The sequence below is a fragment of the Sphaeramia orbicularis genome, chromosome 19 (genome assembly GCF_902148855.1).
Source record: "Sphaeramia orbicularis chromosome 19, fSphaOr1.1, whole genome shotgun sequence".
Lineage (NCBI taxonomy): Eukaryota > Metazoa > Chordata > Actinopteri > Kurtiformes > Apogonidae > Sphaeramia > Sphaeramia orbicularis.
Genome location: NC_043975.1, coordinates 34846158 through 34871856, shown reverse-complemented (window position 1 = coordinate 34871856; position 25699 = coordinate 34846158). Strand labels below are relative to the sequence as shown.

At 37.3% G+C, this 25699-nt stretch overlaps 1 protein-coding gene across 3 annotated transcripts in view; it reads right to left on the bottom strand.

The window, feature by feature from the left end:
• Positions 1-3265: 3265 nt before the first annotated feature.
• Positions 3266-25699, bottom strand: part of LOC115410618 (uncharacterized) — a 39643-nt gene continuing 17209 nt past the window's right edge. For all 3 annotated transcript variants that reach the window (XM_030122343.1, XM_030122342.1, XM_030122341.1), the window contains 8 exons: positions 23790-24355; positions 22371-22644; positions 22027-22222; positions 19726-19910; positions 17737-17832; positions 12957-13121; positions 10089-10182; positions 3266-4703 (listed from right to left, as the gene is read on the bottom strand). In XM_030122343.1, coding sequence (XP_029978203.1) covers positions 4640-4703; positions 10089-10182; positions 12957-13121; positions 17737-17832; positions 19726-19910; positions 22027-22222; positions 22371-22644; positions 23790-24355 — 1640 coding nt within the window. In that variant the 3' untranslated portion in view covers positions 3266-4639. The remainder of the gene's footprint in view (positions 4704-10088; positions 10183-12956; positions 13122-17736; positions 17833-19725; positions 19911-22026; positions 22223-22370; positions 22645-23789; positions 24356-25699) is intronic.

Sequence of the window (25699 nt, the reverse complement as noted above, 5' to 3'; positions counted from 1 at the left end):
AGAAATGTAATCCATTATTGTTACTAGTGGCATTGTACCTGTGGTGCCATTGTACGATAGCATGAGAGGCTAAAATCACCCAGCACACCTCACAACATTTGAATACGGATATAAAATTGTGCCCAGTAGATAGTCAGGTAATGTTTCTATTCATTTGGCGAGTTTGGCAGCGATCGGGCCTGCGAAGGCTGAGGAAAACCCGTACAAACACCCTCCTATGCTGCAACATCGATCACACATCGAGCGGACACAGGACGTGCATTATATAGTAGGATTATCATTATGATTTTATGAATATCACAAATGTGCAATCATTAGCTTAGCTTCCTTTTTACAACTAGTGATGCAGATAGATGACATGTGACAATATTTTCTTCATGTATATACATTTAAGTGCATCGTAGCCTGAGATTCCATTGCACATTGCATGAAGACCGAGCCTTCGCTGCAGCCGCCCCCACCCTATGAAACTCACTCCCACAAAACATCAGGAACTCTGACTCAATACAAAACTTCAAATCACTACTTAAAACTCACCTGTTCAAACTTGCATTTTCTTGAGCTTCTTTGTTCTTTTGTTTGTGAAGCGTATTTGAGTGTCCAAAAAGTGCTATGTAAGTGTGATGTATTATTATTATTCTCTATATGTCAGGTTTATTAGATTTACATCTCACGATTCACTTGACAATAAACTTATGAAATGAGATGGAGAATCCTTTAAACCATATGTTGTCGTCAGTGATGCCTCCTCCATTCTATTGTCAACAGGGGTCTCGTTGCTGCAGTCCATCAGGCATCAAAACAATGTTCAAGCAGATTAAATAACTTCTTAATTTATACAATTTCTTAACTTCTTAAATATAGTCCTGACTGAAATGTAGTGTATGTAGGGATAAACATTTAAGTAGGCATAATATCTGACATATCTTTATCACTTTTGCCATGTACATAACTGTTAAATGAACTTGTGATTAGTATTTCAAGCTTCTTCAAGACTAATAATTCAATTTATTTGAGACACATTTGAGATGTTTAAATATTTTTAAGCATTTATCAACAAAAAAAAAAAAAAAACAGATAAAGGGATTTCAGATCTTTAATAAACATCAAATCATTTCAAAAGGGACTTCAGGGTTTGTTCCAGTTTTACATTTTCATACAACTGTCACTTTAACATGGACTAAAACTGATGTAAATATATGTGATTTTATGGGAGTGTTTTTGTTTGACAGAAAAATAAAAGTCAGTTTTGTAAAAAAAAAAAAAAAAAATTGCAAATTAGGGAAATGGTAGTGAACGGGAAAATGTCACCAAGGTGGTAAAAGCAAACTGAAATGATGCATACCTCTGTGAGTGAAGATGCATTACAAGGCAAGCAGGAAGTGGAGTAAATCCAAGCATACATGTTTATTTCATGGCCCTTCATCTCGGCAAATGTAAAACAATTTTAAATTAACCTTAACTTCAAGAAAAAAATTAAATAAAAAAACTGGAACAAAACTGTTTTAATTATTCTAATCAGATTATCAGTTTAACCCCTCGCTGTCAGGAAAAACACTTATCCACAGTATGTACATGTATGGCTGAAACAGAACTGGCTGTAATTTTGCCTCAAACAAATGAGGAATTAGTCCACCAAATTACACACACAAAGGCACAATAGGGGTTTCTGAAACACTATTAACACAAATGATAAAACAGCACATCTTTCCCCTTAAAACCAAAACAGTCTCTCATTTATAAAAAACACTTCATTTAAGAAATCTCGTCTCACATCTTTTTCAAATTTCCAGTAAAAATGTAAACAATTTGCTTTAAGTAAGCACACAAAGTGGTTACAGACACTCATCACCAGTTAGCTTAATTCACATTAAAAAGACAATCAAGGCCTCTGACTGAAATGGACAGCTGGAGTTGCAAAGAAAAGCGTTAAGTGTGGATAAAGGTCAGCTGAACAAAGACTGTTAACTGGCTGAATAGGTTGCAATTAAAGTGTGATGAATGACAGGTCATTTTAATTGTTGGAGTATTTTGACATGGAAACGCTGCTACCACAGTAACATTAAAAGACCAGTGTGTAAGATGTAGGGAAATCAGTTTCAAGCTTAAAATGAGTCTTAATATTTTTGTACAGAAGGTTATCCTACATTGATGGCCAATCCCTCTGTAATAAGATACTGTATGTAAAGACATTTAGGCATATTAATTATTATTTAAAATTTCCAATATACTTGTGTAACTTAAAGACAGAACCCATGGGTTGCCTAATGTTCTGCAAATTTAAACAGAATTTGAGAAAATGTGCAAAAAAAAAAAAAAAAAAAAAAGAAGTGATTTCTTGTGCATTTCCATCCACTGCTGTTAAAAATTGGTTTATCAGCATGTTTTATATCTCTTCTAGTGTTGAATTTAATAACATACTGAGCTTTTTCAATGAGGAGCAGAGAGATGTAACAGGCATTTTGTCTGAAAACTCAACTCCCCGGCTGAACGGTATAATATTATTTCAAACTCTACATTCTTTTCAGAATTTTCCACAGTTTGTCAAAGCCTGTGTCTAGCATTAGGTCCTGCAGCTTTATACATACTAGTATTTCATTACTCTTTCCATCTAATATGGCATCTTTGTTTTGCTACATTTTCCTTACTGATCCACACATGCACCTGCATGATAATTTGCTATATAAATTTAGATGCCAACTTTTCATTTACAATATTGTAAACATTTCTTCCAGCATATTAAAGCTATACCGCACGATGTGGCATTTTTACACTTTTCTTTTGTCATCTTAAAATGCTCCTAATAAGCGTGTCAAACTAAAATGTAAAAGAAATCCACCAGGTTTTGAAACTCAAAAATGTTTAATTCTCATATATTTCTGCTAAAAGTCTGACCAATCATTTTATTCGGTCCGAATGAAATAATTGGCTGAACCTGACTGAGCCTCCTGTCAATCATCTATTACTGCCGTCCAGCATCTGATCCATTATCGCCGTCTCCATATCCGATATGGGTACCCCTGAATCTGACACTTCACTCACGGTGCTTCTCCTTTCTCTGACCACAGTCTACTGTCTAAGGATGTGAATGGATAGGACTGAAATGCACATGTGGAAGGAAAAAACAGATTTATTAACAAAAACAACAACTAAGGAGAACAAACAGGAGTCTGATGAATGAAGGATGGAGATAAGAGTCCGGAAGTCAGGTGTACTGGACTAAACAGACAGGTCTGCATAAAGGTCAGCTTTTATGACTGCAGTACTCATACACGTACATGTACTTGGTGTCACACAATGTAGGATTATGTAGGATTTTAAATGTATGGACTATGAAACCTCAAATGTCCACGGAAAATTCGCGGAGGCCACGTGTTCACAGTATGCACGCCCGTCTGGGCACCTCATCAGTTTAAGACACTGACCCAGCACTGCACAGACCAGACCCTTAAATTCAGGGTCTACTGATGAAACAGGAGCTGCGGCAGGTGGATGATGTATCTGATTACCGAGGGAGGGGTCCGCAGACATGCCGAAGTGGACTGGACGTCCACCTCCACCTCCGCCGTGCGCATCAGGTAAAAGGAGGAGAGCGTCAGAGCTCAACGACACTGAGGGATTTACATGCAGTTCAATCAGGCTGCCCTGCGTTGGATTTCGACATGGAAGGGGTACCCCCTGCGTCAAAAAGTGCTGCTACGGGGCTCTGACCATGTGTTGATTTCTGACGACTTGGGAAGCGGGTGGGGCTTTGGAGGGAGGCGGGTTGTTCATGTTCAAACTTTTACTAAGTGCTGTGAGAAATGCCACATTGGTAGGTGTAGCTTTAAATGGGGGATTTCTTAGGATCAAAATGAAAATGCAAATACAAGCAGCTGGATGGAAATGCACCTATTCTCCCATTAGCCTAACTATGTAACCACATAAGTACATATAGACCTTACACATCACACATTTAACACCTCATTGTCCTAGCATTTGACATATGCTTTGCCTTTTAACCAATCTCATCTAGTATTCAGATTGTTGTTTTTATTATTGGATTGTCAGTCTTTTGTGAAGTAGTTTGACCAGCACTAAGCTATATGAAAGGAGCATGTAGAAATAAAGCCTGACACGTTGGTACAGGAACCCACAATAAACAAACCAAAGGGAAGTACTTGGAACTTGGAACTAAAGGGGTATTAAGTCAGCCACAATCTACAACCTCACCACTAGATGCCACTTAATCCTACACACTGGTCTCGAGGACATTTCAGACGTTACTTTTCAAGTACATTCAAAATCCTCCCTTTTAGCTTCCTTTTTTTTCTTGTAAGTAGTAACCAGCACTGCTCAAAGGCAAATAACTTTTATAAAAATATGCTACTATGTTTTTATTGTGTCACATTCCTCATGGGTTGTCTGATTTTATGTCTCCTAGGCCACGAAAGATCATACGCTGGATGCAACCACACAGTTTAAGCATGACTACATTTTCATAAACAATCTCCTAAAAACACAGGACACTTGTAGAGGCACTTGCATGAAAGCAACCCTCTTTAAGGAATATACAAGTCAAATTCAACCTCTTTCTACCCGATGTCATCCCATGCACAAACACACTCACAGATGAAAACACTATGATTGCGAGCATTAATTATAGATCTGAGAGTCCCTCTGCGTGCTCACTCAGCTCCATGGTGTAGTAGTCCAGAGGACGCCTGAGAATAGAAACAGCATTGTTAACAATAAACAGATTCAGTTTGCAGTGCATTAACATCACAGCTTTAAGTCACTCATGTTCACAGTTCTTGTGGAATGTAGTAGTGTTAGTAGTTTTAACATGTACCCACACTTACCCACACTCTGCCCTCATGTGATTCATGTTAAACCACTTGTTCACTTACTGAGGAGCTGTGAACTTTGTGGATTTAGTTGTGAAGTGTGTGCATACAGGTGAGAGATTTTCTTGTCTTTGCAAAGAATACATTTCATCATTCAGTATTCCAATGAACTCATTTTGATAATCACAAATCCTTATTGTCATTTTTACTTTTTGCTTGATTAATAAAATATAATTAATAAAATAATAATACAATATAATAATATTGATAATATGATTTAAAAAAATAGATATATAATTTTTGTGTCCCTGCCTTTCTGATATACAACACAACTCTAGTCATTCCTTATATTCACAGTGACTGAGTGTTTCTTTGTTATATCTTTGAAACTAGGGATGTAACGATAAGAAAACTTCATATCACGGTTATTGTGACCAAAATTATCATGGTTATCATTATTATCATGGTATTGTTAAAATGTGCTCAAAACATTCAAAAAGTACTTAAACACACACTGAAATAATTTAACCAAGCTGTATTTTGAAAAAAACAAACAAATAAAATAACACTGGTCAACAACAAATTTATTGTTTAAGTTTTCTGAGCTGATTTAGGATCATTTTGGTGTGCTGAATCCAAAAATCACATTAATTTTGCTCAATCAGGTCAACTTTCTGAACTATGCTACATATTGGCTTTTTAACATTTTTGCTTACATTTATGGCCATTTTCACGTCATATGATACGAAATTCTTTCATATTTCTAGCAATAAACGAGTTCTGAAGATTTTACTTTTGCCAATTTATGATTAATGGTTTTTTTAATATGACAGGTGAATGAAATGGCTTCGACTAGAAGATCTTGCAAAAATAAGCCCGACGTATTCTGCTACATCTGCGGTGAATACATCATTGTACCTAACGGGAATCCTGTTAGAAAACGATTTTCTTTCTCTTAAAACCTATTTTGGGTGAGAACTATATAAAAAATCAACTGATAAAGTCACAAAAATGTAATCAATTTTGTGAGAAGATCAAATTTTTCAAAATCAAATTAGCAAACAAACCTGACCTGATTGAAAAAAACAGATGTCATTTTTGGATTTGGCGGTGCAAAATGGTCCTAATTCAGTTGAAAAAACCTAGATAACTTGCAAAAAACATTTTTTAGTAACCCAGTGTAATAAGCACAATGTACTTTCTGTTGGTAGAAAAACATTTAAATATTAGCATGTAAACATCTAACATACAAATGTGCATTAAAGATGGCACCTTATGGCCATTGTTTGACCATTTTCCCTATCAAGTTTGAGTTAAAAGTGCGGTAATCAAACATGGTTACCATGATAATTAGAATTTAAATGGTAATACTAACCGTCGAGAATTTTACCGCAGTTTATCGTTACACCGGTAATCGTTACATCCCTGTTTGAAACAAAAGCATTTTATCACCTACTACTACAGGTATGCATTAAATACATTCACTGGCCACTTTATTAGGTACACCTATTCAGCTGCCCATTCACGCAAGTATCTAATTGGTCATGGAGCAGCAACTCACTGCATTTAGACAAAATACTGTTGTTTAGATCAAAGGTGTTTTAAAGAAGTGATATTTTGCTTTTTTAAAAATGGTAGTAGAAATCCACTCGATTTTTGCCAAAATCAATATAAAGATAGCTTTGCAGCACCTGGAGGGTTCAAATTCAAACTTTTTGGAACTATTAGGGTCCAAATACACAAATAAATGTACCAAAGACTAATAAAAGTGGGTTTAGCAAAATATGACCCCTTTAAGTAACTTTGAACATGATATGGTTATTGTTGCCAGACAGGCTGGACTACTGATCAACTGGGATTTTCATGAACAAACATCTCTAGTGTTTACAGAGAATGGTGTGAAAATGAGAAAATATTCAGAGCGTGGCAGAAAATTTTGTTTGATTGATGCCACATCAGAAGAGAATGTCCATAGTGGTTTGAGCTGATAGACAGAAAACAATAACTCAAACAACTACTGGTTACAGCTGAGGAATGCAAAAGAGCATGTCTGAAAACACAACTACTTGGTCTTTGAAACAACACCAACAGCAGCATATACACTCACTGGCTCATTTATTTAGGTCCACCCTGTGAATACTAGCACCTAATAGAGTGGCTGGTGCGTGTATATTACCATCGATTACTAAAATATATACAGTCTAACCAAAAAAAAATGTCCTCACATAGATTTAATCAAGCAAATAGTTCAGATTCTTCCATTGGTTTGGTTCTAGTGATTAATATGTTTCAGCTGCAACAAGTTACTTAACCCCTAAAATGATGCAATCAAACCCATTTTCTAAAGAGTATAAAGGTTGGACAATGCCAGGATTTAATGAGCTTATTAGGCTCCTGAAATAATAGTTCATGGAGCATGAGACATCATTTTCACACATGGATAAGCCTCCACAGAGTCCAGACCTGAACTCCACTGAGAATCTGTGGGATGTAATGGAGAAGACGTCATGGAGTGGGCTGAGGAAAATGAATGTAACCATGGACGTGACATAGACGAAGACACAGTGAATAAGTAATGTCACCAAAGCTAAAGGCATCCAAAATTGCATGTGGGATTTTGTTTTGTATGTTTATTTTGGCCAGAGTGTGTACATGTACTATGCACATATCTCTTACTTTGTGAGTAAAGATAGGTCTTGTATTTCTACCCTACCTTTACAGAAAATACCAAAAAAAACTACAAAGACCATAAATAACAATTCTCTCTCTCTCTCTCTCTGATATGTATATGTATATATAGCATAGTATTGTTATTTCCCTTTATTGACTGCTCAGATAAGAATGTTGGTAAGGGTGGATTTTGCTCTTTAGTTCTGTGTAACACCTAAAACTGACATTTACTGCTGACATTTCACACATTTATTATGCCACCATGCTGAAAATGTGTCAGCTAAAGTCTACAGAAATGCGTCATTGGTATAGATCACATCCCTAAAACTGTCCACATAAGGCAACCTTTAGTGTTCTGTTACCTAAATCCTGCTGCAAGAAACTGTCACATGACATACAGCACATTTAGAAATGATGGTAATGATTTTTCATTCATAATAAAATGCTATAGTAAAGAGCTTGTTTGCAATTTTTTTTTTAGTTTCGTTTTTTTTCGAATAAGCAACAAGACAAAGTATTCTTACTTTGTCCTTAGAAATAAAACAGGTAGTAATAAGGCATGTTGGAATGAAGGAATACATGACTTCATTTGTACATTAGAAAAGGAGTGGGAGGAAGTATAATTTATTTAATCCCACCCCTTCTCCACACAACAGTCTATCCTTTAGCTTCCTATCAGCATAATATATGAAAAGTCAAGTCCCTTGGAACTTTCGTAAGTAATTAACCTCACGTACCATCCTGACATACACATACATACACACCCACACTGCCATACCAGAAAAGTAAATAAATAAATAAGTACATACATACTAGGGTTGCATGATTAATCGTTAAAAGATCGTGATCTCGATTCACACATGTATACGATCTCATTTCTAAACACGGACGATTCTTAAGCATTTTATTTCACAGGCTGCATTACAAACAAATGCCCACAAACGCAGAACCGCCACTGCCTCTTTCCTCAACCAATGGTAAAGCGTCTTTACAACATGTGAGCCTGCTGCTGTCGGCTACAGGTGAGTGAGGAAAGAGTGAATTACAGCGGAGGAACATTTGCAGTAAATAGAGTGAAACGGTTGAAAACCAAAGTGGTAGTGGCAAAAGTCACCCATCCAAACTTGTGCCCAATAAAGGTTCCCATTCGGCGGTGTTAATCTCATGTCGGTCTTCTTTTCTGTCATCCAGATCCAAGTGTCTTTTCACTTTCACTTCTCTGACTTCTGCTGTTCTTCTTTTCTTTTCTTTGCCGGTGAGGATAACTCAGCCTTTAACCAAGAATCAAAAGTCCTGCCCTCTCCAAAAATTTCATATTAAAAAAATTCCATTGTGCCGGCTGGGAAGTTTCTTTGCACTGCAAACTTTCACAGATCAGCTGACGTCGCTTAGCAACTGGGACCATAAGTGACCGGATTACTTGCGGAGTGATATGAAAGTCGCAAATCAGAGGTAAAAGCATCCATTTTCCTTGATGGCAGTGCAATAAATATTTTGTGAAAAAAGTCATGCAAGAGAATCGTGATCTCAATTCTAAGCAAAAAAAATTGTGATTCACATTTTTGCCAGAATCGCGCAGCCCTAATACATACATACATAAATCCTTGAAGGCAACACAAATGAAGACATAATAAAGTAAACAATAAGACAAAGTAAACAACAACAATAATCAAACAAACATAGCAATCAACAAATACACAAGAAACAAGGAACAAATAAAATAAGACAAGACAGAATTATTAATGTAACATAAGTATTAGGACCCTCTACCTTTGTACTGGGACCAGACCATCTGTTTATATATCAGTTTAAATCTGTGGATATTTTGGTATTGCTTGTGTTGGATATCCAGACTGTTCCAAAATTTCACTTCACATACAGACACACAAAAACGTTTACGAGAGGTTCGAAATTTTGGCAATGAAAAGTCTCCAAAACCTCTCCGATTATGAGTACTCTCCCGAGTTGTGAAGTTTTTTTATATATTACTTGGTAGTAATTTAGTCACACACAAGACATAAGTGGAGTTATTGCGTTCTGTGTGACTAAGTATTCTTATGAAACAGTATTATGATTAATTTTGAATTTTCTTTTGTATTCAGACATAAAAAGACTAAATATATCCATTTGAAGGCATAATAACGATAGACCTTTTTCACAGCATACATTTCGGTCAACCGCAAGTTGTGCAGTTAAGATCACTAATGGCTCTATTCCGTTCTGATACCCCAGGACACTATTTTAGCGAGCCAGCATGACCAGTTCCAAAGACCAGAACAAACGCACCTAAATAGAGTGAATCACTTTTTAATGATGTCATTCACAATTGTATGCTCTCTGTTTGAAAAGCTCAAAATGCACACTCCAAAAGGTGTTATGCTCCTGTTTACAAAAAGTTAACTGTGTAAACAACTGATGTAACAGTTCAGAATCATGCCTGAATTTCACTTGTACTCCTAAATACCAAAAATCATCATGAGTTCCTTATCATTTTACAGGACAAAAGACAAAGAAAAAAGTGTAGGGTCTGTCGTTATGGTGTAAAATCTGCTTGGTGTGGAAGAGAACAAATACGCACGAAGCAGTTCCTACCTCCTCCTGTAGAAATATGTGAATAGAGCAGCTCCGAGTCCAAACAACAGGAGCACTGCTATAACCAGTCCAATCTGTAACCCCAGGGCGGACGCTGAAAGAGAGACAAAACAGCTCAGATCTACTTGAAGTGCACGCTTCTTAAAAAATGCCAAAAACCTCATAGCAATTCAGTCACTTTTGTCAAACCGCAAAACATTCAATTTCCTACAGATGTTAGTAAATGTACTACACAAGGCACTAAAATATGTCTGCAAAACAGATTTAGGCAGGGTGCCGTCTTTCAGAGTACTATTTAACACAGACCATTTGAGATACAACAGAGAATATCATATAGTGGTGTGTTTTTATAATTTGGATCACGCCTCAGAAGAGCTGCAACATTTTCGCCTCATTACTTTTCACCTTGTGGTAAGCACAAACAACATCTCTGAATGCCTGTTATGTGCTCCTGCTGGTTTGTATTTATGTAGATTAGTGCAATTTAGAGTCACTTCTGTTTTAGTGTCTCTGGGTGACTGCTGGGGTATGAGACTTTGAATAAGTTATGTCTGACAATGACAAATGTTGAGGTGTGTATGTGGATCATGTTTCTAGAGAGCAGAACAGGTTGGATTTTATTTTTATAATGAAGGCTTATGTTTTGTGTAGCTTCATTATACATTGATATTTTTCATTCTTTTGTTTAAATATATTAAGCAGTGTAATGAGGTGCCACTGTAGTGTTTTCACGCCTCAACACTTTCATATAATTCTACAGCATCTCTTCTTGTGTTTCAAGGACCGAATGAAATAAGCAATTAAAAGATAGATAGATAGATAGATAGATAGATAGATAGATAGATAGATAGATAGATAGATAGATAGATAGATAGATAGATAGATAGATAGATAGATAGATAGATAGATAGATAGATAGATAGATAGATAGATAGATAGATAGACAGAAGCTTTATTGCCATTGCATAGTGAATACAACGAAATTGCACGTGCCCCCCATATAAAAGGAACACAAAAAACATTCAAACTACACTCTTCCCACACATAAATACATTCATCAAGCACAACAAACACACCAAACATATCAGTATTAAAATATTTCTGTATAAAAGTGCAACTATATAAAAAGTGCTTCTGTATAAAAGTGCAACTATATAATTAAAAAAGCCATTTTTTACATACAGACCAGGTAAAAAAAAAATAATAATATGCATACATTTCTTGTGCTTATATTGTACTGTTGGATAAGCAGATTATTTACTCTTACATTCAGCAATATAATAAGCCATTTTCAACAGTCTTAAGGTTAAGGTTAAGATTAACTCGCTTTTCTTGCTATATTCCCCAAAGGCAAATTGGGTCTCTGCATTTTACCTATTCTAATACACACAGCACCTAGCATTACCATTAGTAATGAGCATAAGAACGTAACTCTGTGAGCTGCCATTGAATGTGCTCCAGATCCTCATCAGCACTAAGAGGAGAGTTAACCTATAGTAAATGTACTTGTTACCTCTGCCAAGGAGGTTATGTTTTTGCCAGGGTTTGTTTGTTTGTCTGTCCGTTAGTGTGCAACATAACTCAAAAAGTTATGGATTGATTTTGATGAAATTTTCAGGGTTTGTTGGAAATGGGATAAGGAAGAAAGGATTAAATTTTGGTGGTGATCGGGGGTGGGGGGGCCCACGGGGGGGGCGCAGACCAGAAAATTTCATCAAAATCTGTCCATAACTTTTTGAGTTATGTTGCACACTAACGAACAGACAAACAAACAAACAGACAGACAGACAAACAAACCCTGGCAAAAACATAACCTCCTTGGCATGGGGGGGCCCACGGGGGGGGGCCACTGATCAGCCTTGGTGGAGGTCTGCGCTCTCCGAGTGCTTCTAGTTGTTAATGGAAACTGGAGGACTTGGACATCGAGAAAACTCAACAGGGGGTGGAGGGAACAGGTACATTCAACAAAGAAAGCCTCCACTTTGTGAAACCTTCATGCTGTGACATACAATTGCTAACCACTATGCCACTGCACTGCTAAATCATCCAGTTTCAGTCACTGCAGGAGTGTGTCTTCAATTTCAATGACATTATAATTTCTAGAAACTTTATAGAAACTTACAAGCACAATAAGAAGATGTAAATACAACTAGAAAAGCAGTCGGAGAGCGCAGACCTCCGCGCCAAGGCAGATCAGTGCCCCCTCAATCACCACCAAAATTTAATCATTTGTTCCTTGTGCCAGTATCAACATTTCCTGAAAGTTTCATCAAAATATGTCCATAACTTTTTGAGTTATCTTGCTAACAGACAAACAAACAAACAAACAAAAAAATCTGCACCCCTCCCCCCGATCTCCACCAAAATTGAATCATTTGTTCCTTGTGCCAGTATCAACATTTCCTGAAAATTGTATCCAAATCTGTCCATAACTTTTTGAGTTATCTTGCTAACAGACAAACAAACAAACAGGCAAACCCCGAGGAAAACATAACCTCTGCCGTTCCTTGGTGATGGTAATAAATGTAATGAATAGTTTATATCCACTAGAACACTCGAGCACTGTTAGAGCCTTAAGTTTGTAGTCAATCCACACTCCAGCACTTTTAACTTTGCAAACTAGAGCTGGTCAAAATAAGTAAAAAGAAAAAGTTATAATTATGACCACGTGTACTAAAAAACAAATTAAAACCTGACATTAAGGTCTGACTCTTAGTACAACTCTCCCTCAAATACAGATACAGTACCACCTGCAACTGAGGTAAAAATAGGCTGTACCTCCTACACTGCCTCTATAGATACTGCATTTTGATAGCACACTATTAACTGCACTGCTTTTATGTTCTACATTTGCATCATGGTGCTAACCTGCGCTTGTGTAGCGGTCAGCGGTGGGAGCGGAGCAGACATCTCCCTGAGCAGGTGCAGGATTCAGGTGGGACGTCTGGATGATGAGGGCCTTCTGATGGTCAGACAGCGCTTGGATTTTGCCCCATACTCGCAGCCAGCCAGACACGCAAGAAAAGTTGGCCCCTTGACAAATACATACTTTTTTATTATTCACTTCAATTATTCAGTCTTATATAAAAAAAACCTTAACTCATAAAGATCCAGAGCTACTTTTGTGTCAGTTCCCAAGTGAAATTTTCTCTATATTTAACCTTTCTTAAGTGATTCATCACCATTTATTATCATATTCTAAGATGTATTTTGCATTTTATCAGTATAAATCAGGTATTTTCCTGTATTTAATTTACTGATTATGTAGATGTTCATAAAAGTTCAGATTAAAGTTGAGGGTTATTATATCAGAAACAAAGAAAATGGCAGAAAAAGTGACGTTTTCTGTAAAATACATCATTATCTGAACATAAACCCAGTGTCTCCATCCACTGTCCAACTCCATGGGTTTTACTGGTGAATCAATGTTGTAGACGATGATGGTGTTCCCATGGTAACTATGGAGCCTCTGAACGTCCAAACAGATCATATCTGATGACTGTGAAAAGATGAATAACTGTATTTTCCAATTACTGACATGGATTGATAGGATTAATGGATCAACAGGTATTTAACTTGTTATATAATATTGGTCACCAGTGGATGTTTGGGTCCTTATGGGTTAAACTCTTACACGTTTTGCAGCTTGAAAAGTAAAAACCATTTGACATATGGGATGCACAATATACCTTAATGTGAGTCCTTTACTGTGCTTAAGCACTGCTTGGACTTAAGACTCTTGAGCATGAATGCTGAGGTCTCAAGACTAGACTACTGTAATATCAAGGTCTACAGGGGAACTTAACAGCCAACAGTGAGCCCGTTTACATGACCGTAAAAGTCCGACATCTGGGAGTAATCGGATAATTGTAATAATCAGATCTAACCCATTTACATGCACTTAAGAAATGCGATAATTGAAAAACCCTGGTTTAGACACTTCAGTCCATTATCGGCTTTCTTTCGGAATATGTACGTATGTAGTGATGATAGACTTACACTTCCTGTTGTCTTCCACTCACGTTTGAATACGCAACTTCTGATCTCTACTATTTTTAATTGTGTTTACATATGTGCAGACGTAAAAGAACCAAATAAATCAGATTAACCTGTATACATGCGGGAAGACATCAGAGTATTGGGGAGAAATGTGTGTTTATCCGACTTCTCATAATCACATAACTGCTGTTCTTAGATAGAGCCTGTCAGATTATCCTGTTTACACAAGCACTTGATTAATCCGATAACTTCAGAAATCGGATAACGATCGGAGTATTGGTGTGCATTAGAGCTGCACAATATATCGTTTGAGCATCATCATCACAATGTACGTGTGCATAATAGTCACATCGCAGTCCTGCAGTGTAGGAGGCAAATGAACTCAATGTGTTCTCATGTAATTTCAACCTGGGTACCTGACACGCACTGCGCACAAGTATTCACCAATTACAATCATTCTTAGTCAGTTTGCCCAAGCAGACCACACCCCTGCACATGGAGTGAGTCGCTGGTAACAACATTGAAAAATGAACAACGAACAAGAGAAAATCCCTGAAAACGAAGACTTGGTGCCAAAAAGAAAAGCAACGTTAGTTATCTGGAATTATTTCGGCTATAAGAAGGATGAAACTGAAACATGTGTTCTGTGTTGCCACAGTGAGAGGTAACACAACTAATTTGTTTGACCATTTACAGCGGTGTCACACAGCTATTATATTCTCTTGAGTATTTTTTCATATCGCAATATATATTGCAGGGTTAAAAAAAAAAATCACAATGTCAGTTTTTTTCAATATCGTGCAGCCCTAGTGTGCATGACCTTGTGGCCTTGGTTATGTACTGATGTGGTGTCTTCTGACATGTTGTACTCCTGTACTGTCTGTTGTCTTCTGCTTGATGTCACTGTTGTTGCTGTTGTTGCTGGTGTGTTCTTCTATGTTCAGGAACTGCTTGAACTGAATTGCCCCCTTGGGGACTAATAAAGTTGTCTGTATCTGTATCTGCATCTGTATCTGAAAACAGGCTCAGTGTTATTAAATGCTCCGGCAGACCTTGAGATTAGGGCTGCAAAATATTGGAAAAAACTGACGCTGCAATTTTTTTAACCCTGCGATATATATTGCGATATGACAAACTACTCAGGAGGATATAATAGCTGTGTGGTGCCGACATACATGGTCAGACAAATTAGTAGGGATGCACTGATACCACTTTTTTCTAGACCGAGTACAAGTACAAGTATTTACATTTGAGTACTTGCCGACACCGAGTACCGATGTGAGTACTTAGTAATACCATTACAGTTCTTAGTTACTTTAGAAAATGTGCTTTATTGTCGTTGTCATTAGCCTGACTGTAACAAAGAGCTGCTACTGATATTTAATGCGTCGGAATAAGCCTTTCTCAGTCAATCCACCAGGGGGCGCCACTATTAATTAACCATACTGGCTGAATACCACAAAGAAAAGTAAAGTTTTTTGAGACGAAGAAGACGAAAGTCAATAATAATAAACATGGAGACGACAGAGGTAACACTAATGTGGATGCTAATGTTGGTACTAGGGCTGCACGATTAATCGATTTTAAATCGAAATCGGATTTTTTAATTAGGACGATTTTTAAAAAAGGGAAATCGTAAAATCGATTTCATCTTTCTTCTGCCTCCGGGCCGCGCGCCTCCGCGCGCCCGCGGGCTACCGTAGGCTCTTCCTGTGACAGCGGTCTGTCACAGAAGTCTGTGTAATGACCACAGACGTTAAATCTGTTAATGAGCCCGCAGTACTTATAGCAATATAAGCCGTGGCTTCACGCAGGGATCCCGCAATTGAAATATAGCGAGATGGGGATCACTCATCTTCCGTTGTCCCGGATCCGTACCGTACTGTCTTCCGAACCGGGTCTGGGTCTCGGGGTCATCAGCCTCAGCAGAGGAGCCCACACAGCCCTGTGCCCACACACATCCACCAGCTCCAGGACAGAATCCCTCCAGCGTGTCCTGGGTCAGTCTGTTCCACACACAGATCCCTCAGTTTAAACAGAACCACATGTGGATCACTTATATTAACCTGGTCCACGCACGCACGACTGATGCCTGTCACTGACTGACACTGGTATCACTGCTGTGGACCAGATACCCAGGAAAGGGTAAGGGTAAGGAAAGGGTTTTAAATAATTAATTTAGTCCTCTTACTTGCCTAATTTTTCATTCACAAATGTAAGTTCTTTAACACAAAACCAAATATTATTTATATTTTGTAAGATGTTGAACTTTATTTAAAGCTGTTAGATAAATGTGGAAACAAAAAGGCTATAAAAAACATAAGTATTTGCTCTGATTTGGACATTTTATTATAGTGTATTCCCCCTGACAAACTTATGTTATTTTCTTGTTGTATACATTGTTTGAATACTCTACTTCATTTTAAAGATTTAATGAAGAGAAAAAACAAAACAAAACTGTGGGTTCATCACGTGATCCCATCACAGCTTTGAGGTCAGAGCAGTGGCTTGCATTGTGGGCTGCTCATGAAAACGACATGCTGACTTCTGTTGTCTTTTCTAGTTATACCCAAAAATCGAAATAGAAATCGAAAATCGAGTTTTTAGAGGAAAAAATCGGGATTTTTTTTTTTGCCAAAATCGTGCAGCCCTAGTTGGTACTGATATTGATGAGGGTAGTTGTCATAAATCTGTCAGTAGTTTTTCTCTAACTCACACAGTCGCTCTGAACAGATCCTCTACCTCCACGGTTCCCGCTGGTATTCTCCGTCTGGGTACGCATCTGTGAGCACCTGGAAAACGGATGGAATGTACACAGAGGACGGACAGAACGCTCCGTCTGTATTCATCTGTGTTTTTAACGTTACTTGCAGTAAGCTTTACTTTTGTCACTGTCATTTATTGTGAAAAATCTCCACATTGCTGACATTACTCCTCTGCCGCGTACCTGCTGCACTTAACTGCAAGTATCACACTGCTGTAAGTGGTATCAGTGTGGTTGTATCAGAGTACTTTTACGAGTACAAGTACACACGCTGAGTATTGGACCCGATACCTGATACTGGTATCGGTATCGGTGCATCCCTACAAATTAGTTGTGTTTTTGCTCTCGTTGTGCCAACAGGTGCAAGACACTCTCGACACAGAACACGTGTTTCAGTTTCATCCTTCTTGTAGCTGAAATAATTCCAGATAACTGACGTTGCTTTTCTTTTTGGCACCAAATCTACGTTTTCGGTGATTTTCTCTTGTTCGTTGTTCAATTTTCAATGTTGTTACCAGCGACTCACCACATGTGCAGAGGCGTGGTCTGCTTGGGCAAACTGATTAAGAACGATTGTGATTAGTGGATCGCTGTGTGCAGTGTGTGTCAGGTACCCAGGTTGAAATTACATGAGAACACATCAAGTTCATTTGCCTCCTACATTGCAGGACCTGTGATGTGACTATTGTGCACAAGTAAATCGCAATGGAGCAGATACATTGTGCCACTCAACTTGAGATGTCACAATTATTGCTTTATGTGTTCTTTTTTTTTCACTGAAAACCTTAGAGAGCATAGACCACAGCAAGGACAAAGCAGCACTGTCTTCATTTTAAAACAACCCTACATTTTGCTCTTAGTTTATACCAGATGGATTTTCCTCACCTTGAAGATACAGGGCGGATATGCCACAGTGACACCTCTGTTCCAAATAATCAGCAACTTCTGCGATTCTCCTCCCCTGAAGCAGACCAGTACAGTCTGGAGGAATAAAACACATATTCATTACGGCTATTTAATGAAGCGAAACAGTTACTTTACATTTTAATTCAGAGACAGATAGAAAAAAAGATCAACAACAAAAAGTTTCTGTGGTTTTACTTTTCATTGTCTAAATTTAACAGTATTGAATTAAGGGACTGTGGTATTTCTCAAATCAATCTATCAGCATATATTCTAGGTGAAAATTGGAGTTAGAGTCAGTCTGAATTTAATGTGGGTGTTGTTCGTGCTCTGTATTTTATATTACATTATGAAAGATTTGTTATATGTCAACAGGTTTCCGGATGTGTGCAAATATGACAAGCTTTTAAAAAGGGCAGTTGAAAGAATGGAGGCTGTTTTGTGCGTGTAAATGTCCACAGGGTAGATAAAATACTGATGAGTGTGGATCTGGGTTGCGAAATGACATGAGTAGTCTGCAATGTTTTATTTTGATTTATCTTTAATCAAAATGAAATCTTAAATTGGAGAGCTATTAGATTTAATATTGATGACATTTAATATTTAGTTTGATCCTAATAGAATTTGCGCGTCTGAAACTTCTCTCAGGCCAAGATCCAGATCAAGCTGCATATTGTTTTGGTTTGTTTAAAATGTGAAAATACTTTGTGGATGGATTGGACTTTTAGACTGATTTTGTGAAGCTAAATGATGCTACTGTATCAGAAACAAAAGAAGAAAAAAAAACAAATGGAAGATGAAAGAAAAAAGATGAGCTGAATTAGCAACATTCCAACATCTATAACTAACCAATCAATGTCACATACAGTGAGACAAGTGATGCAAAAGTATGTAGTATGTGCATGTCCCATGGTGTACATGCTTTGTCCTTGTATCCGGTAAAGCTTTTTTTCATGTATATTTGAGAAAATGGCAAAGTCAAGGGAAGGTTAACATCTGGTCAAAAACATTTTATTACAATAATCTACACCAAACTTATATTTTTGGGTAGGTAATTACTTATATTTTCAGGAAAATGTACTTTGAAATGAGAAAAAAAAAATTGAGGAGTTTTATTAGTGTGAATGTTTGGAAAGTGACAAAGTTTTCTGAGTTCATTTTATAAACTCTCATAAATAAACTAAATTTATTCCAAATACATTGATATTTGACTATTATATTATTTGTGTCAAATTCGAAGCATACAGTGTTTAAAATTAATAAATGCATATATCAACGCAAAATACATTTGAATTTAATTTTAATATTATTTGTATGTTGTAAATATAAAATAAAAGTATATGATATCGATAACTGAAATAAAAAATGCTTACTTTGATATTTACTTTTGTTGTCCATCTGTGACACAGCCATTTGTCAAAACTCTTGCTATTTAGGCATGATCAAATACTTTTTTCCTCTGACCAATTATTAAGTTGTAAAATAGAGGGTTTAAGGTATACACTGAATACATTTTAGGATGAAAATGTCATAGAAACTTCACTTTTGAGAACTTTGTAATTCTTGCAAAAAACAGACGTAAATTTTTTGTCCCTCCGTGACGCAGTAGTTTTTGATATTTTTCATTTAAAAATATTTCAAATTAAATTTTGCCCTTTGAGTATGTTTAAGATGGTATTTAGACCTTTCTAATTATGTGTAATATTTGTCTTAAACTTGTCCGATTCAAAAGTTATGAATCCAAAAGTAGTGGGCTGTCCATCTGTGACGCCCTTGACCTCACCCAAATGCTTCCCTGGTTGGTCCAGTCTTAATATTTGATTTTATCTTTCCTTTTATGTGTTGTTTTAAGTGCTGTATAGATAAAGTTTAATTTTCTTACTAAACATATTGTGAATAAGACCATAAAATTTATGTACGTCATGTAAAGTTGTTTAACCTGCTCCAAATGCTTATTGTAGAAACTCTTACCTCCAGACTGTTCCTGCCAGTCACTGGACAAAGGTCCGAGGCAAATGTCGATTTGACTGGAGAAGGCGGAGCTTGGGCAGACGTTGGCGCTGTGAGGTGTTGGCGAGGAGCTGGTCCATGAAGACGGGCTTCTGACCTCACAGCAGGAACACCGGCTCAGTGACACAGGGCCATCCTCCACTGACCTGCATGTGCATGAAACATGTGCAATTAATAATAATAATAATAATAATAATAATAATGATAAAGGTTCATATATGTACTACAAATATTCATGAGTGACTAAGTTCTACATTCTTTCATTGTCCTATTAAGATAGATTTTTCGTAGCAGCAGTGTTGCTAATAAAAGAAGAAATGATGCAATCATTCACCTTATTAATTACACTGGTCTACATTTTTTTAGAAATGATTTGCTTCAGACATTAAATGTGCTAAATGTTACGTATTTTAATAAGATTAATTGGAAAATAAATGACAAAAGTGCCGGTTTGCTGATGTTTTCAAGGTATATGATTAAGTGTTATTACACATACATATTGGTTTATGTACATTTATATAATAGTTTTATAAATCTTCCACTCAATAGAACCTGTAAAGTGAATGTATTCTAATGTGCAGACAGTGTTTTGAAGTAGATCTTGTAGCTTTGAGACAAATATTCCTTTTGAGTCAAACCCATTCTCTCGTTAATTCTTGAGTTTCACATTTTGACCAAAGGCTGTATCTTGGAAAGTTCAGCCACCCAGCATTTTTGACTCGATTTTTCTTTATCAGTGACTCTCATGTGGTAAAATTTTATTACTTTTATTCTGGAAGCATTTTCCTTGTAGACCAGTGTTACAGTATTGCTTGAGTGCTCTTACAACATAATTATTTGTGTAGTTTAGGTTACCTTGTTTTTCACTGTTAAAATCAAGTGATAAAAGAACAAAAACTGAGCACAGCTGTTTTGTCAGGTCTTGACGTCAGTGTCCACCCCTCACGTAATATGAAACCCTTCATATAACATTAGTAATGACAAGATTTGCTAATTTATCCACATATAATCAATAGGGAATTGTGTTGTTATTTGTTAAAACAATGACCAACAATTTTGTATTTCCAAGTGGACTGATTCCTCATCTTTAAACTTCTTTCTCAAGCAGATCTCTTCACTGCTTCACAGTCAGTTTGCACCAAGCCACATAACCAGCTCTCATGGGAGGATAAACAAAGCTTAAAGCTGCTACGGAGGCTGAGGTGTGTTATAGCAGAGTAACTGGAGACAGAATAAGAAAGAGGGAATTAAGGTGAGATCCAGATCTGGGCTATTTCTATTATCAGAGGCTTTTTTTTTGCACTATAAACCACTTGTGAAAGGCCGTCTTTGTGAAAGACAAAGTGGTTTTTAACAAGTGAAAAAGATACAATATAAGTGGGATGTAGCACAAGAAAAATAAATATGTGAAGTCAAGTGACACTTTTTTTTAGTTAACTTATGATTTTCTGTCTACTTAATAAAAGGCAAAGAAATAAAATAAAATCTGTAATATTAGTGAATTCTCTGGCATCATATTCTTTTCCATTGTGTTGCATTAGAAGTGAAGTGTAGTGTGGGGGACCGTGCTTTTTCTGTTGTTGCCCCAAAGCTATGGAAGCAGTTGCCCTTAGATGTTAGACAGACTCAGTCTCTGCCTGTCTTTAAATCACGTCTAAAAACACACTTTTTCTTGTTGGCTTTTAATCAATGACTGAGATGGGTTTTTTTTTTTTTTTGTTTGTTTTTTAATATTTCTTATGCTGTTTTTACCAGATTTTAATTGGTCTTTGTTTATATGATGGTTGTATTTTGCTGTTCTTCGCCGGCTTTGCATCCTGTGTTACCACTGGTTTTACTTATTTATTTCCTTGTTTTATGATTCGTGTATGGCACTTTGGCCAGCTGTAAAGTTCTTAAAGTGCTTTATAAATACAGTTGGTATGGTATGGTATGGTATGGTGTATCGCAGTTGTCGTCGCTTCATATGTACCTATATTTTAACACATCATCTCCTTATTTCCGACTGTTGTCTTAATTTACTTTCCATGAGTGTATCCCCCTGAAACTCAGGAACGTGGAAGTTTGGTCTTTTTTATATTAAATAATAGTCTTGATTGAAAACTCCATGGTGCAACAGTTTTTTCAGATACATTTTTTATTTTTCTATTGAATGTCCTTTGCAGTGGACAGGGTTTTTTTTTTCCTTAGTAAAGCTGTGAAACTCGTCCCCTACAGAGGACAAACATGCATTAGGATGTTAAAGTTCTTGTCAGTCTTTACCTCAGAGCTGGAATCACTTGTCGCCCTCTGCTGGTGGAAAGAGAGGAGAGCAGCTGCTGCTTTTCACTGAACACCAGAACATCTCTGAGGCTGGAGTTGGTCAGGGCGGTGCCGGCTCTACAGACACTGAACAGGTCATAGCACAGAATGACTGCTCCTCGAGCTGGCACTGTGGAGCCCTCTGGGAAAGTCTGATCTATGCAGGACACAGAGGAGGTGAGGGGCAGATGGTGGGAGTGGGTAAGAACAAATGTGGAAAGTGAGTGTTGGATAAAGACAGGAAATCTAAAATCCAAAAGTCTCTGACAGTAGTTCATTATAACTCCATTTAACTCTGCCCTCACCTGCTTCAGTGACATTTCCAAGGACGTAAAATCCATCCTGGTCAATAAATCCAGTCAAGGGAAGGGCCATGACGGTCCCACTGCGCTCCTGGTCAAACACACTGAGTACCAGACCCTGCAGAGATGTCATAGCGGGCCCATGCAGCTCCACGAAGGCCCTCTGCTGGCTGTGATTGGTCCAGAGGCCACTGGCGACCTCGCTGATGACCACACCCTCAGGTGCCGGAGGAGGGCGGGGGCAGCTGTTCTCCCTCAGAGGGGTGGGAGGAGCCACCTGCATTAACATATGCATTATTATTACAGAGTTAAATGCAGTATATTTGTGGTGAACAACTCAAGCACGTTTACTACAAATGAGCAATAACATTTTCTGCAACTTCTATAGTTTTTACTCTGCTTCATCTCAAAAGAAATATTGTACTCGACTGATTACTAATGTAAAATAAATGTCATCTACTAAATCAGGGTGTATTATTATGACATGCAGTGATTCAAATGAGCCCTACCATTAAAAGCTGCAACTTTAAAGATGAACAGACAGATGAATGCTACTGCAATAATAATCTATTAATATAATAATTATGAACTTTTGAAACTTGGGGTACAAAAAAATGAAAGAAAATAATAATTCAGGTTAGTCTACAAAATAAATATTGCACTGCTGGTGTGATTCTAAATTAAATGTATTCAGTCATATTTTCTTGCACAAACTCTGGAGGTTTTACTTGTGTAACTTTGTCTCCCACAATTTTTCATTAACAAAACTGACCCATTTGTGTCATCGATGCCTGATGAAAGTCGTAGCAGTCAAACATTATATTAAAGTTAAGAAAAGCAACACAGCAAGACAGTGTACAGGAGCTTTTCTTGTTTTTTCCAGAGCTGACATTGTATTGTAACAGGAAAACTTCAACCAAATAACAGTTTTAAAATGTTGTAATCATGGTCATTGAAAATATTCTAATTTGACATATCTTCATTATGTGGACTCAGGAGCACATGTGAATATAAAAATATCTACATTTATAATATATACAATATGTATCTGACATTTCTATTTTGTGCACTTTTGGTACTTTAAGTGTATTTTGATGCTGACAGTTCTGTACTTATATTTAACTAAGTTTTTGTTGTTCTATTTTTAAATACTACAACAGAATAACAGTGCGTCATGGTAACAAAGACAGAAAAAGTACACTCAATTTTTGCTTTTTGATTTCAACAAAATAGACAAGACAGGAACAGATGAGATTTGATGAGAAGACATAATCAGATGAATGAGACTTGGCGTATAAACTATCCTTTTATTTTCATACCACTGTATTACTATTTTTTTCTTGAGTTAAGACATCTGAGTACTTCCTCTACCCCTGTGCTCATTTTAGTATTTATATGTAGAACCTCAATATTTGTACTCACTGAAAAAGCAGACAGGTCAAAGGGATAGAGGCCTCTGCAGCGGCTCAGGGCCTCATCACCAGGCAGAACCTCTGGATCCTCCAGCAGAGGCAGCTGACCTGGGGTCAGAGCTTTACTCAGCTCCTGTGCCTCCATGTCTGAGCCCCTCTGTCTGTACACCACTGCATCCAGCAGGCCTTTGGTGGGGATCCCCCTTTGTGTGGCTGACGGTGGGCCGAACGGACTGCGGTAGAGCGCCACAGCATCTGGTCCATTTTGGATTGTGTTGGGGGGTAAACGGAGTGACGGAGCAGGCACCAGCCGGTCGCTGCCCAGAAGAAAGTAGCCCTTTGCAGTAGTGAAATGGCCACTCAGGCTGATTTCCCTGTAGGGTTTGTTGTTGTGTGCACTGAACAGTAGTATCCAGATGCCCTGCAGGGAGACACGGCGACCTGATGGATGCCACAGCTCAATGTACTCGCCATCCTCAGCCGCGCCCGGCGTGTCCGTGTTCACCTCATTAATCAGAAAGTCACTGTTACCCCACGGTGGGATGTGTGGGGGTGCATCTGTACCTCCAGGAACCACTGCAATGGAAAACAACATTGACCATTCACCATGCAGATCATAGATTTTTTTTTTTTTTTTTTTTTTTTTTTTTTTTTTACTTTTCATTAGTTATCACAATCAGTCTTCAGGTTTGTTTCTTATATTTCAGTTCTGATTTTGTTGTTGAAGTTAGTTTTCATGGTTAACTTTTATTTAAGTTTTTGTGAAACAAACACACTTTAGTCTTAATTATTTTTTTCTAGTTTTCTTTTTTTTTTTGCCATGGATTCCTTATGGATCACAGCTGTGCACTACGTTGGAGTCCACTCAGAACCCTTTCCAAATGTTTCCCTTCCTTCCTTCCTTCCTTCCTTCCTTCCTTATTAGAAAAGGGGTGTTCAGTAAAACATTTTAATTAATTAGAATGGTTCAGCTCATCATCAATTCAAGTGAGAAAAAAGGAAAGTACACCAAAGGGTTTCCTCAACACAGTTGTTCTGCAATCAGCTCATTTCTCCACCATCTCTCATTGCTCTAGCAGTAGTATCAGATACTCCATCCTGTCGAAGATTGTCACCAGTCACAAACTGTCACTTCTTTCATTTGACACACTTGCTGCAGTGATGTAGCCCTTCTGTTCTTATTCCTCTGCTGCTGTTGATGAAATCAGTGACTTCAGGGTCAGTACTTTGGTCTCCTTAGGTCCATTTTCTGCAGCTCACATAAATGGGTCTTTCTTGGTCTATAACATCTCTATCATTTCCATTAACATTTCATCTTCCTAAACACTATTGATGACTAGGGGTGGATGATGAGGTCAAAATATCACAGTATATTTCATTCTGTATGAGTGTATTGTAGTGGTATATATCAATATATAGTATTTAGTCTGTAAATTCAACTAAAATGGCTTAGAAATAAACAAAATAACCAAATTTAATTATATTCTTATCTTCTATGAAATAAGTCTTCTTATGCCCTGTGCACACACAAACACTTTCTTCCTCTGTTTTTTATGTCCACATTATCTTCACTTTACAAAATGTCCTGTCTACAAAACACAAAAACAAGAACAAACTGGTGCAAATGCTCAGACAAACGCTTGTTTGTTTTGGACTTAGAACTGTGAACACTGTAGATAATGCTGGACGTGGCAGACACAGAGGCTTCAATATGTCATGAAGGTGAATGACAACAAGCTAAGCTATAAACTTAGGTAAATTTGTTTTTCAATCTACAGCAGGTCATACACTGATTTATACACCTGGATAGAGTGCTTCAGGTGCAGCTTCATTACATAAAGCCATAATAAAAATGCACAAAAAGCATTGGAAACCATCATTTTCCAATATCTCCATGTTCCCTGAGCACACACATAAACA